General features: G+C 32.7%; 2 protein-coding genes across 2 annotated transcripts in view; both read left to right on the top strand.

Moving 5' to 3' along the window:
- The window catches only part of LOC133191894 (coiled-coil domain-containing protein 18-like), a 28,821-nt gene extending 18,620 nt beyond the window's left edge, over positions 1-10,201 (top strand). Inside the window, exons 16-29 of the mRNA XM_061327641.1 lie at positions 1,152-1,294; positions 1,612-1,775; positions 2,298-2,395; positions 2,706-2,821; positions 3,533-3,632; positions 3,957-4,073; positions 4,953-5,096; positions 5,892-5,971; positions 6,314-6,431; positions 7,042-7,185; positions 7,680-7,892; positions 8,119-8,692; positions 9,164-9,242; positions 9,644-10,201. Of these exons, the coding sequence (XP_061183625.1) occupies positions 1,152-1,294; positions 1,612-1,775; positions 2,298-2,395; positions 2,706-2,821; positions 3,533-3,632; positions 3,957-4,073; positions 4,953-5,096; positions 5,892-5,971; positions 6,314-6,431; positions 7,042-7,185; positions 7,680-7,892; positions 8,119-8,692; positions 9,164-9,242; positions 9,644-9,743 (2,190 nt within the window). The 3' untranslated portion in view covers positions 9,744-10,201. The remainder of the gene's footprint in view (positions 1-1,151; positions 1,295-1,611; positions 1,776-2,297; positions 2,396-2,705; positions 2,822-3,532; positions 3,633-3,956; positions 4,074-4,952; positions 5,097-5,891; positions 5,972-6,313; positions 6,432-7,041; positions 7,186-7,679; positions 7,893-8,118; positions 8,693-9,163; positions 9,243-9,643) is intronic.
- Positions 10,202-13,894: 3,693 nt separating this feature from the next.
- LOC133192820 (uncharacterized) lies at positions 13,895-15,790 on the top strand. The gene has a single exon (XM_061328828.1). It carries the CDS (start codon positions 13,895-13,897, stop codon positions 15,788-15,790), a length of 1,896 nt encoding a protein of 631 aa, XP_061184812.1.
- Positions 15,791-16,151: the final 361 nt, after the last annotated feature.

The following is a 16,151-nucleotide window of genomic DNA, read 5'->3' as shown; positions in this document are numbered from 1 at the left end:
AATATATCTCCCAAAGCTATGGAAAATTCCTTTTATTACATTTTGTTTATGGCTCAAAACGTGTCGTATATTAACTCCTCTTTACAAATAATTCATTTTTTTAAGGTCAAGATCTAGTAAATGAAAGGTGCCTACAGATTTTTCAAATTTGAGAAGCGAGTTCTTTTAATGATCCTTTTCAAATATAGCTTGGAAAAATAAGGTGTATCGGGACATAATTTTTAGGTAAACTCAATCAAAAATATGTTTTAAACTATCATTTTCAATGAAAAATGAAGAAAGTCAGGTATAAATTTTGGAGTTTTTTCTATCTGAGAAAAAAGAAATGTATCAATATTGCCCACATTTTCTCAGAAAACGGTTTTCAGTATCTTCCTGGCCTCTTCTTTAAAATGATATCAAATTGAATATAGGTATCGGGGCTTCTTTTGACACAATTTCAAATTGAATACCATGAAAATGCTTCATTTTATACAAAATTCTATTACAGCCATAAAGTACGGGAAAAATTAAGTCTAAATCAATTATGACGTCATAATGGATCTAGCTTCAAGAAGACAGTCTAAACTCATTTACTAGATCATGACCTTAAAATAAATTTGTTCCATATATCAAAAGAGCCAGTTTGTTTTACACTGAGCTCATGAACGGTTTCATTGTGCATGTAAAACGTCAAATGACGTCATAGTGCATTTTGTGTATTTACTCGTAAAAGTTCCAATATTCAACAACAAATATCTCTGTAAACAGATGTATGTACCTTATAATGTCCGGAATAAAAAATGTAGGGCATATTCCCAGCTTTCAGGTTATGGCATTCATTTTTTATTTTATTGTGTTTGTAATTTAGAGATAGCACAAAATCAGTCATTTATGCGTAGTTTTATCAACTTCCTGCAATGATATGCAATATTCAATTCAAGTTTATGATAATTTCTCAACATCGCACAGAAAATTTTTGAGTAGAAAAAATGTTTAGTTTCTTCTCTAGTTTCAGAAAATATCAATTGTTTTGTTGTAACCCGAATATTTAGAAAACGCCAACAGTTAAATATCTGTGATGCTGAAAATGCGTCCAAATGCGTCTCTGGGGGTTAAAGGGTTAAATGAACTGAAATTATAGTTATAAATGATATTGTTCTTAACTGAAGGTTTCTCAGCTGGAACATCAGCTGTTAACTCAGAAAGCTCAGGCCATGACGGAATCTCAGATGGCAGAGAAGAAACTCAAACAAGCTTGTGAAGATCTCGAGCACAGGACGGTGACCATTAACAAACTCACTGATGCCCTCAGGTATGTTTTATGGTGTAGTCAGATCCTTCAAAGTCTTATTTGTTGTAATACATTTGTACTGAACAAAATGGATCTTTTTGTTTTAAACAAAGATCTTTGTCAATGAATAGATTTTCCATTGTTGTAGGGGGAATAGAGGATGAGTTATATCTCAATTTTATGCCTTGTTTTATGTGATTTTTTCTCTCATATGTTCATGCGAGTAAATAAGTTTTCAGTACAAAACTTTAAAATATCTTAGATATAAACAGAAAGATCAGTAAGAATATTGCAGTTGTTATAATTTTTAATTGAGATGTTAAATGATGATTCTGTAGAGAATTAGAGGTGGAGAAGAAGAACATGAATGAAGAAATCAATATGTTGGAGCAGCAACTTCAGGACGAACAGGAGAGCAACGACGAGAAGGTCAAGAGGATGTCTAAACTAGAGAAGGACATCAGAGATCTCAGGGTGCAGCTAGAGCAGAAAATAGAGATAGGTTAGTGAACTTTACAGCAAATACAGGAAATTTGTGAGCTTTACAGCATTTAGAGATCTGTTTGTTATATATATAATATATATTGCTGGCATTATTGATAATAGAGTTTGGTCATTGAATCCTACAAAAAAAATTGAGATAAGAAAATGAAGTTAACACAGATTAGATTAATGTATTGTAACATCTGTAAAAAATATAGAGAATGCAGAAGGAAAGCTTTAGATTAATACTGTATTTGTAAATGTGAAGAAATGTGTGATAGGAATTGAGATGATCACAAGGGTATATATTATTAAACATAATACATGTTCGTGTTCATGTAGATTAAGATTAAAACTGCATGTAGGATATTAAGATAAACACAATTCAAATCTACATGTATTAATATTTGCATACAAGAAAGCAAAGTATTATGCCTCAGTCAGTAAAATCAGAGATACCTGTATTTGAAACAATGCAAAAGAAAGCTCAATAGATAAAATTATGCACTTTTATATAATGTATTATGTGATTGCATTTTAGTGAATGATTATGAAGATCAGATTCAAAAGAAAACAGAGGACATGGATCAGCAAACACAGTTGGTCAGTGACCTTGACAGTGAGGTTAAAAGGTTACAGGTATGTTTGTGTTTAATTACTACTCTGTAGTAAATTTTGCAATCATTTGTGGAAACTGTTGTACAGAATTCATCCCCAATTTAGGTCAGTATAATACTTGTATAATATTTATACGTTTCTTAGTGGGTCTATGTTTATTTTGTGTGTGAAAAAGGGAGTCTCAAACTTATTTAAACTGACATTTGACACTATTTCTAGCCACTAGGTAAACAAGATTGATGAATGTTTATGCCAATCTACAGGAATGCACATACCTGGATAATGAATTGAATTCACTGCCATTAAAATGAAATTAAAATCACTTTATTAGGTAGCTCAGAAACAAGCTATAGAGCAGAGTGAAGATACAGAGAAGAAACTTCAGAGGGTGATTCAGGAGGACCGAGCTAAGGAGGAGATGATTGAGGACATGAAGGATACTCTCAGGTAGGGACAAATTACAGAGGTCTGTAGGTATCCCTCCTTCTGATGAACCTTCAACAGGAGTGTCAGCTTGAGCAAGATGATGTACAACGGAATAGAATTATTTAATCCAGATGATGTGTATTAATTATGACAAATAATTTAAGCCCCTTTCTGACAGTAAATTTGTTTGTTTAAAGTATTGTCTAATTTGGAATGTTGTCTAATCTGAAAAATTTCCATGGAACCAGTGTTCTTGTATTTTGATGAAGGTTGTGAGAGAACTGTAGCTTGGGAATCTACACATGTAATTTTCAATCTTTATCTGATTTTAAATTTGCATGCATCTAAATCTGTTCATTTACATATACATTTACAACCAGTATGGGCAATGCGGTTTTGTTATTTCCCGTGTATTGCAGCAGTGTGAATTTCATCGGCAAGGTAATAAGGTAGCACCGCTGTATATTTAGATGATTACTTTCTCTACCAGAAGCTTGTTTAACCTCCTACATGTGTGGCAAAAAAAAATTTTGTGGGAGTAACACATATACACTGAGATTATGCTGGGAGGTAACATTTTCCAGAGGTGTAATTAAAGCCTCTTCTAATCAGATTTACTTTAATAAGCATTTTTCTGAAGTTTCATCCTTTATAAGACTTGCCTTTCTAAGATGAAATTCATCAAGCGACATTAGACTATACAATAACTCTTTTTTTTTTTCAAATACACAGGAAAACTCAGGAGGAGTTGAATGAAAAGAGACATGAGGCATTCAAACTTTCAGAAGCTCTAGAAGACAGACAGAGGGAACTTCATCAAAGAACATCTCAGGTAACAAAAAAGTGGCATAGGATGTTAAATAACTCTTAATTATTAATTAATGAATTTTGATGGAGATTGAAATGTTTCTCTTATGCATGTTTAATTTTGAATGAATAGCCTATGTGAGGAAGAAGAAATTGGAGACCAGTCGGATTAAAATCAAACCTTCACTAGCTCCTTTTTATTTTGATTGTCGCGCGACAATCAAAATAAAAAGGAGCTAGTAAAGGTTTGATTTTAATCAGACTGATCGGAAACAAACTCACAAAATATACAAGCTACATGTATATAATTTAGATGATTTTAATCAATATATCAAATTGTTTTCAAAAGGTGAATGAACTTAGCATGACTGTTAAGGAACAGCACACAGAGATGAAACAGAGAATTATTACTTTGGAAAGTTCACTGAAGAAATATGAACTGGAAATTCAGGAAAGAACAAAACAGGTGGGTTGTTGTAGTTACACACACATACTTAGGGATGTAGATATACAGGTATATATAAAGCCCTTAGAAAAGAAGGATGTGTATATTGATTACAGGTTCTTGTACTTATACAGTTGTATGCAATCTTTGTGTGTTTGGTACTAAAATTGTCATTTTTTGCCTTTACCTTTATTAATTAAAACAAAATAGCATTAATTAAAGTAGAGTTCCTTTTTTCTGTTGTGCACTAGAAATCAGCAATAGATAAATTTCATGTGATTCAATCAACATGTATACAATAAAATCATCCCATTAAAATACATATAAACAGTCAATAGTCAAAACTGATTAGGAAACACTGTGTGTACATTGTAATCTGATTGAAGGATGACCTGGTTTCTAAGTTGGAAGATGATCTTGACAGTGTCAAAACTGCTATTATCCTGGTGACTATCTTATCATTAATATTGATGCCAGTTTTTCTTATTTTTGAATTTTTCGGATTCACAGTTTGAAATTTGATTTTCAGTTTTCATTGAAAATTTTTTCATATTTTCATAAATGTACATACAAGTATACTCAGGTACTTATGGGTAAAGATAGGTCAATCACCAAATATTCTATTCTGATACTAATGAGATACATGTATACTGAGTTAAGTGAATAAAATTTGTACTGTCATATAAGGGAAAAATTAATGAACCACAAAATTTCATTACAATTATTTATCCATGATAAAAAGATATTTCAGATTGTATCACATAAAAAAAATTAACTAGATTAAACTAAAATTGAATTCATAGTTTGCTAAAACCTTTACTCACCAATGTTTGAAGATGTTCTCTTGACGTACTGCTTTCCTGTGTTAAAATTTTATGACATTTATTTTAAATCCTTCAGATAGCAGAGCTGGATGACAAACTACAGGAGACTCAGGCCAAACTGGCTGAGATGACCCTCCAATATCAGCATGCTGACCAGCTGTGTAAGAAACAAAACCTGGAGCTCCAGTCAAAGACTGCCAAACTACAGGAGCTTGAAAAGGTGAGAATTGTATGATGACTCAAGAATTACAATTAAACTATCGTGGTACATGTATCTCAAACATAGATATCTTAAATATCATGGATATAGTAAAGTGAGTTGGAAGTCCCAACAACTTTTTATTTTCTGTTGTTATTGCTATCTGCTGAACAAATTTTTACTAATTTTTGTGTAAAGCATTAATGGATAAGGGGAATATAGATTGTAAAATTCATGAAGTTTGTCTCCCAGCAGCCTGAGGAATGGGGCCAAATTAATTATGATTATTATTAAGCCCTGAATTAAAATTAAAAAGTTCATTCCCCCCCCCCCCCCCCCCCCCCCCCCCCCGTTGTTCACACCCAAAGGCAGGTTTAGTTGGTCATATTTTGAACGAAAATTACATGTACATTGTAATACAATCTTCTTCATTACTCATTCACCTGAAGAAGGCGAATTGTTTGCATGATTGTAATGAATAGTTAGCTCTTTATAAAATAGTAAGGCATGGTTTCTGTGTCAGATCAGGAACCAGGCCCCAGGTTTGGGATAAGATGGTCATTTTGAAAGTTAATATAGATTACCTTATCTTCTTTACTCCTTAACTTCTAGGAGACAAGCTGCATAATATGATATCAATGATAAAAGAATCCTCACCAATCTGATTTTTTTTTTTTGGCAAACTTCAGACCTATTTTTACAATATAATACAGAATACTAAGATCATTGAAATTGTGTGAAAAATGCTCATATATTGTTCTTAATTCATACGTAATTTAAGTTGATACTTGGAACTTGAGTGTTTTGATTTTCTAGGCAGTTGACAGACAACACATGAAACTGGAGGAACAGAAGGATGAAAATGTAGAAGTCACTCAAGAGCTGAGACTCACAAGGTAATGTTATCTGAATTTGTTTTTTTAAATAATGGCTTGAGCATTCAAGATGCAAGTTTTCCAAAGGAAGACTTTGTCCTTGTCAGCCTTAAAACTTACAAGTAAAATGCTATGAAATGTTTTGGTCAAGATATTTTTGTTTGCTAAGCTTATTAACTATCTTTGTCTCAACAATTTCAATTTTTGCCATCAATATTTATTCTTTTAAAATTTTATTGCAGAAGAAGGACATGGTGCTATATATACATGTCTTAACGGAATTATCTCAATATGCCATTTGTGTCTTATTTTCAAATATGAGGGAAAGTATAAAAATTTTATTTTACATTCAATATTTGACAGAGAGCAGTTGCAGCAGCAGCATACAGAGTTTATGTCAACGAGACGTCAGCTGGCTCAAGTCAACCGTGAAAATGAACGTCTCACCAGAGAGATGGAGGAGGTTAATATAGTCAGACAGGTAAACTCCAGATTGGGTGTGTTCATGATGTAGTTTATGCAGGTAGCTTCTTGAAATAGATTTTTACCACTGAAAATTGTTATAAAATTGTAATTGATTCTACTGTTGAATATTTTGAGCACTTTCTTTTGAAATGATAGACTGTGTATTGTATGAGGTTTAACTTAGTTAACTGATAGTATTGCATTGTATGATAAAAATATTAGTTATACATAAAGAACTGCCAAAACTTACAAGCGTGAGGCTTACACTTTGAGACTCTAAAATGCACCTTATGATTTATTTTTTTATCCTTATGTTTTCAGAATTCCTTTTCTCTCCATAAAAAGTTGGAAATACCAGTGTAATAGCTGTCAGCCATGCTTGTATTATCATTGTCCATTTCTATGTTAATTAGCAATCTAGATCATATTAAAATAAACAAAATTTTAAAAACTGTCTGGCGACTGGAGGCCTAGGCGGCCCATGAACCCCATCCTTACGATTTCACATTTTATGATGTTGGCAGCTCTATACTCGTAGGCTTTATTATTAAAATAATGACTGCATTAGTGAACATAATTATTTTCTTTACTGGTACATTCATGAAATAATATTCTTTGTTATATAGACAAGAGAGACTGACACAGCTCGCCTGGAGGAGGAACTCGGGGCCACAAAAGCTCGCGAGATACAGGCCGAGACTAAATTGAATGCTGAGATTCGACTCAGGAATGAAGAGATGGAAAGGGTTAGAGAAGAGCATCAAGTTTTGGTAAGGGAAAATAGATCACTTACATTAAATTTTACTTTATTTGTTAGAATTTATTTGTAACAAGCGTTCACAAGGATATTTACAATGTACATTGAAGTAAAATCTTTTTTTTATGCTAATGAGAAAGGCCAGAGGTGGGGAAAGGGGGTTGTTGCCTATTTGTCAGCAGAAATTTTGGCCACAATTATCAAACTACAATAGATAATGCCATTTTATTCAACATTTTTAAGGTCAAGGCTGTCATCGGCTTCAAAGTCAATATACTGTAAATGTAATTTTAAAATCAGTTTTCCACTGCTGAGAGAATATCATTTCACATACACAGTCACATTGATTTTTGTCAAGAAAGACAGTCCAGAACTATGGAAATGTGTATGTTCTTTCAATGTATGGAATCTTTGAACTACATGTGAAAGAGCAAAGTAGGTTTGATAATCCTATAACAATAAAATTGAGCCATACGTTTACAAGCCTGCTTTTTTTCTGTGTGTTAGGTGGATGAACTACAGCGCTCCATCAGTCACCTGAGTGAAGACAAGGAGAAAATGGAGAGAGAATTGGAAAAGAAAATGATTCAAATAAAGGAACTGGAGATCCATTATCAGGCTCAGTTTGACATTCTCCAGAAAGAACTCGAGAACATACAGGGAGAGATGATAGCTAAGAAGGAGCTGGCCACTGTGGCTAATGAATCTCTGATTCTGAAGGTAGGTTTTACATAGGATTCAGAGGTGTTCATTGTATCATAAGCAACCTTTTGATTTAAACAGGTTTTGCTGTGGGAATAAGCATATCTGAATCAGTGTTATTATTTTGTAGAAGCAGTATATATATATTTTATATCATCTACATGTACTGTATGTCTGAGTTTTTGTAAAAATGAGATTGTGTGATTGTTTGTTAACTGAACAGTTTATTCTTTATACATTTCAGGACTCTGAAATAGCCAGGCTAAGGACTAAAATCTCAGGACTAGAAAGAACAATAGCTTCTTTGAACATGTCCAATAATTTTGATTCTGTGTATCAGAGTTCAGTGATTGGTGCAGAAGTTGTTAAACGTCGACACGGGTCAGAAAATGCAAGTGAGGTGGATTCTCAAGAATCTCGCAGTGCTCCTGTCTCCCCTGCTGCCAGGAGGAAAATTTTAAAGGAGCCATATTCCACAGCAGGAAAACTGCATGGTGAATTTCACGAACCTGAAGACGAAACTTCCCTCTATATGCTGCCAGTGCCAAAAGATAGCAAGACTGCCGAATCAAAACGAAATCAACAGGTGCATTTTAAAGATGGAGACATTGATGAATTTGATGAAGTGTTAAATGAAGAGGAAGATAAGTGGAGAAAATCAAATCTTGTGAAGAACAGTGCTGTGTGTAAGGGTCCATTGAGGAGTAAAGGTGTGCCCCGTGCTAGTGATAAAATGAACTCCAAAGACTTCCGTAATTTAGCTGCCCAGAGAGGTAGAGGAAGAAAATCGGATCATTTGCCGGGAGAATTTGAAATAGGTAGGGTATGAAGTTTACACTAAAATTGATTTTTGAATTACTGGATTGTATAAAACAAAAACAATATCTGATAATTACAGTTGAATTTCGTTATCTTGAACATGGATATCTTGAATACCATGGATATGTCAAAGTCATTTTGAGGTCCCAACTGCTTATTCCTGATGTATTTTACCCTGGATATCTTGAATCCTTGGTTATCTCAAAGTATTTTCTTAGTTCCTTCGAGTTCGAGATGACGAGGTTTGACTGTACATGTATCTGCATATGATGAAAATTGAATATTATTACTGTAATATAAGGATGTGTTTTCAATATATTAATTGAAATTATGAAATACATACAGTATAGAGAATATGTAAATGAATGAATAATGAAATGATTGATTGCAATGTGTTTGAGGATTTTGAATAAATATTAATTCAATTCTGTCATACATGTAAATACTGTTACATATTGGATTACTTACAGAGCCAATGACAGCTGTTAGGATGTACAAGAGTCCACAGTACTCAGATCAGGGTAGGATTGACACAGATCCTGCACAAGGGTAAGCAACTCAAGTTCAAGTCATGAAAAGTTCAGAAAAATTAGATTCACAGGTTAAATCACTGGTTCAAGTGAGAACTTGGATAAACTGTGGTGTTTACAATAGCATTTAGGGAATGCAATAAAACGGTTACAGTGAACATGCTTCCAATGAATTCTTGGTTACAGTAAAGTGATTTTCAATCCCTTTAGATTTAAATAAAAAATATCATGAATTTATCAGATAAAACTTATTATGTTTCAAGTGAATCAAAATTGTCGTCTCTAGCACTTTGCTTTATTGTATTATCAAAATTGACAGTAAAGCTTGATATTGGAACACTAGTGTCGGAGAATAAGTACCATCAAGTCAATATTGCTCTATGTTTATTGTACACTGAAGTGTTTTATTCCTGTTTTCAGGATCTATGAACTTCAGGAGAGATTAAGAGCTAACGAACTGAGACAACAGCTGATTGATCAACAATTAAAAAACATTGATGAAGGTGCTATTTGTTCCTAGTAAAGACTAGATCCTAGATAACTCTTATTACCAAAGATATTTTATCATGATTACAAGATGCCTTCATGCATTTACTGTAGCTGCAATTTCGGCATTTGAGATTTGTTTTGGATTGAAGGTAATGGGCCAGGAATTTACAAAAATGTATTGAAATTTTATGCTGTATATCAAGTTATATTTGTGATAATACGTATACATGCAACTGATATAGAATATTTGTCTTGCTGTTATATGAATCTGTGATGCAACATTAAATGATGTCATACTTAGGTTGATCAACTTGTGAACATAGAAGAGTGAAAACACTTAGATCTGTAGTTTTGGTGCACATTTTTCATTTTGAGACATTGAGATCTGATGACCAATATTTTATTTTATTTATCTGTTAGTCTGTTTGTACATGTATGTACAATGACATAGTGTTCTATATTGTTGATATGTATGGATTTTTTGAAGAACAAAAATATAGATGATTTTACAACAATTTAATTGTGCTTCTGTGTAGATTTTTAACAACAACAATTTTTAGGCACATGAAAATATTTTTAGCCATGGATTGAAAAGGCACTTAAATTTCAAATGTTGTGGGGTTCTAGTGTTGGTTGTTTGAAATCAATCTCTCCAACTGTTAACAGTAGTATATTTACATTTCCAAATATTTTTCCTTAAGATTCTTTGCAAGTTTGAAAAAGTTCACGTTCTCATGAACTGCATTGGGATGAGTAGTAATATTTCCATTGTGACACAATTGAAGTAAAAAAAAAGTGCAAACTTTTTTTTAAATGGGAAAAATATGTGGCAAGTCATCAGAAAAATAATGTAAGTATAAGAAATGAATTTAATTTTTTGAGAATTCATGAGGTACATGAACTACAACGCTTAATTAAAAATCAAAGCAAAAAATGGGGGTCAATATGCTTCTTTTGGTGCTACAGACATTTATTATGACCTTTTTGCACTGAAATTTGTGTCTTTAATAATCAAAAATCACATCTTCGACGTTTTCCCTCCAATGTTTTTATCCAAATAAATCATGGAACAAAATAAACTATTAGTCTATTTAAAAAAGATATTTTAAAATTGTGACTAAGAAAAAGTTTCAAATTGCTTCGCATAATCAGTTTATTTGACCTTTCTGCACTCAGAAAATGTAATTTTTCTGGCATTAAAAATTTAACAAGCAAGAAAATTATTTTAAATTCTTAAACTTTTGCTGAATTTAGGCAGATTGATCAAAGTTACCTTAAATATTCAGAAAAGAAAAACAAAAGTTCGGGGTCTATGATGTAAATTTTCAGATATTACTTAAAAAGGTGTTAATTGTATGTTAAAATTGGCTAAATATTTTCCTGGACTTTCAGAATATATTTACTATATTTGTCACAATATAATGAAAAAATTCATAAGAAATAGATTGATAGATATTTCAGAACCAGCATAAAAACATTTCACTGCAAAAAAAAAAAAAAAAAACAGCTCGGTGTGCAACCAGCATGGAAAAATAGGAATCTAAACTTAACAGTACTGTATATATTTCAGAAGGGAAAAATTGATCATTTTCTCCTAAAAAAAACCTTCCGCCACAAAATATAGTTCCTTGCTTATTCCTATTTGAATGGAATTTAATTGCAGTTTTTTCATTGGATATAGTTTAATTTGCATTGTAGATTCCAATTTAATGTTTGAACAAAAAAATTATTCAGAATTTTATAAATAAAGGTCCAGACCAAAATCTGCTCAAACCTCCTTAATTGCACTTACTAAGTATCTATTAATTTGACAGTTTATCAGTGTTTATAGCCTTGATATTCCCAGTAGAGTCACACAGGGACAAGTAACATACTTTGCTTGATTTTACGCAGTCACTATATGTATGTACATTCCATTTTGTATACAAAACTCCATTTTGTATGTACATATAGTGATTACGTAAAATCAAGCAAAGTATGTTACTGGCCCCTTGTAGAGTCATATCTCTTAAAGAAGGATGCGTCCATATAGATATATTTATACAAGTACATGTGTTTTTATTTTTTATTTATAACGGCTTTCTTAATAATTAGTTAAATTCTACATGATACTTTAGACATGGTCAACAAATAGGTTTAGTAAGTTTACTCATTGACCTATATACTTGTATATAGGTTCCTGGTTTACTTTATTGAGGGAAGTATTTCTTAATGGGGCCTGGGCACATATGCATTGTTTACAATTTTTTAAAATGTCCATTTTTTTTTCAAAAAATAACTTCAGTTCAATGATTTGAACATACATTCTTCATAACCTGGTTTGGAAACAGAGCACGAGCTCTGTTATGGTTAGTGTTTACGTTTTACCGGGTGTTTTCAATTTCTTTAGTCTGCACACATCACTGAGCACGGACTGACAATACTGGTGAGTTGGTTTTGCTTCCTCACATTTCTACTCTGAACTTTCTGGATGAAAGTTTTCATATTTTTCATTAATACACAACAAAATTTCTACTTTTCTGAAGAATTACGGATAAAGTTTACTTTGTAAAAGTGCAAGGATATGTCTACCAAACGCGTCCCGAAATTCATATTTTTGAAAAATTTCCAGATAGAGGAAGTTTCTAAACACGCTTTTAATATATTTTGGTGTGAAATGCTCCTTTAGCATATAAGTCATGATATTAGAAAATTTTAGAAAATATGAGTTCCAAATCTGTGTCCCAGCCCTATTAAGATTTGTCGAACTAATCATGAAAACAATGTACCAGCCAGTTAACAATCTTCACACACAGGGTTTTGAGAATTGCAGTTTAAAAGCACATTAATCGGTGAAAATTTTGACTTTTGTAAAAATAAAATTCCTAGCTCGCGGGATCAGTGACATGTACTTAGTACTTTGAGAAATCATCAAAATGTGGCAAAATGATTTTACTATTCATATTTAAAAAAAATAATCACCCTTTCTTAAATAAAAACATCTAATAAAGACTAAAATATTCTTATTATGAAAGAAATAGCTGCTCTTTTCTGCCTTGACAGGTGTGAAGAGATCTACCGAGTATTAAGATACTCTTTTCTTCAGTAATACACACGAATTAAGAAGATTTAAGAAGAAAAATATTCATTTAAGTTAGGAAAGAGAAGAGAAAAGTAACAGACATGCCAGAAGAGTGTTTGTAAGTGTAAAGAAACCACTTTCTTTCCTTTTGGAACCAAATAAACTAGAAGTTGTTTAGTTTATTTTAATGTATTAAGAAAACAGAATTCATTTGTTTTCCTGAAGCACCAAGTAGATGTAATGAACTCAATGTTTTTGGACTTGCTTTAAGAAATGTCCCATATACTGAGTATTTGATAACTATCAAGTCTGTAGGAAGCAATTTTAGTTGGGGGCACAACCAACCATTCTCAGTTTTTTTTTGTTTTTGTTTTTTGTTGTTTTTTTTTTTTTGAGGGGGGGGGGGCACTTCCAAGCAAAAATTCCTTGACAAATAAAAAAAAAGTCAGACGCTTTCAAAGAGGGGACATAAGCATAAAGTAGCTATGTTTTCTATAGTATACTATATATATCGGCAAAATTATTGGGAGGGGACACGACCCCCTATGCCCCCTCCCCGGTTCCTACGGCCATGACTATATTTCATCATCTTAGACTTGTATTGTTGAAAAAAAAAATCACCTTTGACACTTTGTTCTTACGAATGTTCTACGATCCAAATCAATAGATAAATGACATACACATCCTTCTGCTTAAAAGCATAAGAAACGAAACCTTATATATATACCTTATATGGTGTTATATACAGGATACTTATTTCATTGTTATAGTTTGACTATTGTACTGTATTTTCAAGAATTCTTACAAGAAACGTTAAATAATTTAAAAAAAATTATAAAGCAGCATTGTTCATCAAGCATAAATCCTTGGCATAGTTTAATGATTTAAAGTTCACAAGATTTTCAAAGTTATTTTTAGCAGATGAAAATACCCAGGTAAAACGCTTTATTATTTTATTCCTACCATGGTAAATTCAATTTTTACCTAGGTACATCTGTATACGGAAAAAAATCATGGAAAAAATATCTTTTATTTTAAACGGATGTGAAAGTCTTTTCGAATATAAAGAATGTATTGACATACGAAGGGAGATTAATGATCTATGGTACGATTTATTATGCATGACAAAGCCATACAAACGAGTACCCATAGGGAGTCATGGTGATGGCATCGTCTTTAATGCTGGACAAAATGATGAAGCATTTCTTCTTGAAAACACAATAGTTTTGCAAAATGGCGAATCTAAGGTCACCGGGATTGTTAATTTTCTGGCAAAAGAAACCAACAGTTCTCCGGGATTTTGTCGCCTGCAGCTCCTTCCTGGATTAAACTTTCAGAATAATATATATACTGAAGAAAATGGTGTCAAATTCTTATCGAGTGAAAAATTTATCCACATGTGTCTTGAACTTTCAAGGAGAAATTCTAGTGCCGAGAGTCCATTTATTGTGACTAATGCTTTGAGACTTGATTACTGTTTACCATTTAAAACATGGCCAGACTGTGCAGAGGAATGGTTGTATCGAGAGAGACCACGGTGCTGGCCTTCAGCAGCTCTGGTATCGAAAATTAAGGATACAACTTGCTACTGTGAACCCATAGAAAATGGGCAATCATTACATCCAAACTTGGAATGGAGAATTTCATTTGCAGTAGCAGAGACTCTGTTGATTAGATCAATGGGTGACACGATTTTTAAATTGTATCAAATCTTAAAGATTCTTGCCAGAGAAAAGATCAATACAGAGATTGGGTGCCAAAATATAGTTTCGTCTTATGTGATCCGAACTACGCTTTACTGGGTTTGCGAAAACGGGCTTCCAAATATTATCAGCGAAAGTAATTTTGAATTTTGTCTGCTTTTCTTTATCAATCAACTTGAGAAATGGATTAAAGACGATTTCTGTCCACATTATTTTATTCCCGAAAGAAATATTTTCGAAGCTTCTGTTTCGCCTCATAGTAAGGCTTGCCTTTTGGAATGTTTAAGTGACATTAAAAGTGATATATTTTCAGCTGTTTTAGAATTACCGTCATTTGAAAGACTGAAATTGGCCCACGAAGAAGGAACTGTTATAACCTTGCCTTCTCTTGAGGACATTAAGTTATGGAAGGAAATTTCAGTATTCAATTACGCCTCAGGAATCTCTTACTGTGTCCTTCATAGCAGATATGCTTTTGAAATTTTGGAAAACATGGAAACAACGTTTGCTGCAAACTCGCAGAAATTCTCGGAAATGCAATTAGCTTTTCTGAAAGTTCTATATTATCCTCTTGCAAAAGCAACTGGTACCATTCTCTACAATAGCGTTGTTAAGATATCCCATAACAAATCTATGTACTGTGGACTTCGATTAAGCAAAAGACTTTCAATACTTGGCACCAAATGTGACGTCATTTCCGGACGTTTGTCACTAGCAACGTTCCATTATCTTTGTGGACAATATAAATTATGCATTGGTTTAACGGACTCCGTTTTGAGAGGAATTCAACCTTTCACTGTTTACAACAGAAAAGATTATGGTATAATACAGGGTGACGGTCGTTTGGAGGCTTATTCCGAAGTTATCCTTAACGCATCAATACCTCTCAACAAAAAAATGCAAAGAGCATTTTTGAATGACTTTGAGATCTTTAAAGAGGGACCTGTCATTCCATCACATTTATGTTTAGAAATTGAATTTTTCCTTGATCCGCCAGCATCATCTTTTCTTCCAGCATTAGTTTATATCCATTTCCTACGCTTTCTGTCATTCCACGAGATGAACAATGAAAGTGAAATGCGTTCCAGCCTTTTAGTCTTGCGGACTATATCCTATGACGATGAACATGGAGGAAATTTATATATCGCCTCCAACATGATCGGCATTTGTGAAATGATGAGTGGAAATATCCAAATGGCTATTAAATATTTTGGCCAGGCTGCATTAAGTTTAAAACGGGCCAATATTTTATACCACAAAAATACTGGTTTATTGAGAATTGCTCTCCTTCTGAACTCGAGAGTCAATATGTGACAGTAATAATTTGAAAGATGATAATAATAATAAAACATGTAGTAAAAACGGACGGCTGATTTTTAAATATGTAGTTTCAATTTTTTGCAACTGGATATAATTATGGAACTTGAAAAGCAATAAACTTTATTATTTCTGCGAAGATTTCTATAGAAAATGTTTCGATGATTTTTATGAAGTAAGGAATTATCAGATTATTAATTTGATAAATTAAAATCTTGCAGCCTTCCTTTGATCGCCATATGTAGGTTAGATGTTATCAAGCGATGTCAAAAATGCAGCAAATCTGGTGTCCGAGGGTTATTAGTGAGATATGTTTATTTTATTACCATTTCTTGTCATAATTTATCAATATTATTAT

This window comes from Saccostrea echinata, unplaced genomic scaffold (genome assembly GCF_033153115.1).
Source record: "Saccostrea echinata isolate AGI-Se365-2 ecotype Australia unplaced genomic scaffold, CSIRO_AGI_Sech_v1 ptg000025l, whole genome shotgun sequence".
Classification (NCBI taxonomy): Eukaryota; Metazoa; Mollusca; class Bivalvia; order Ostreida; family Ostreidae; genus Saccostrea; species Saccostrea echinata.
The sequence above is the reverse complement of the archived record's forward strand: the minus strand, read 5'-3'. Positions and strand labels throughout refer to the sequence as shown.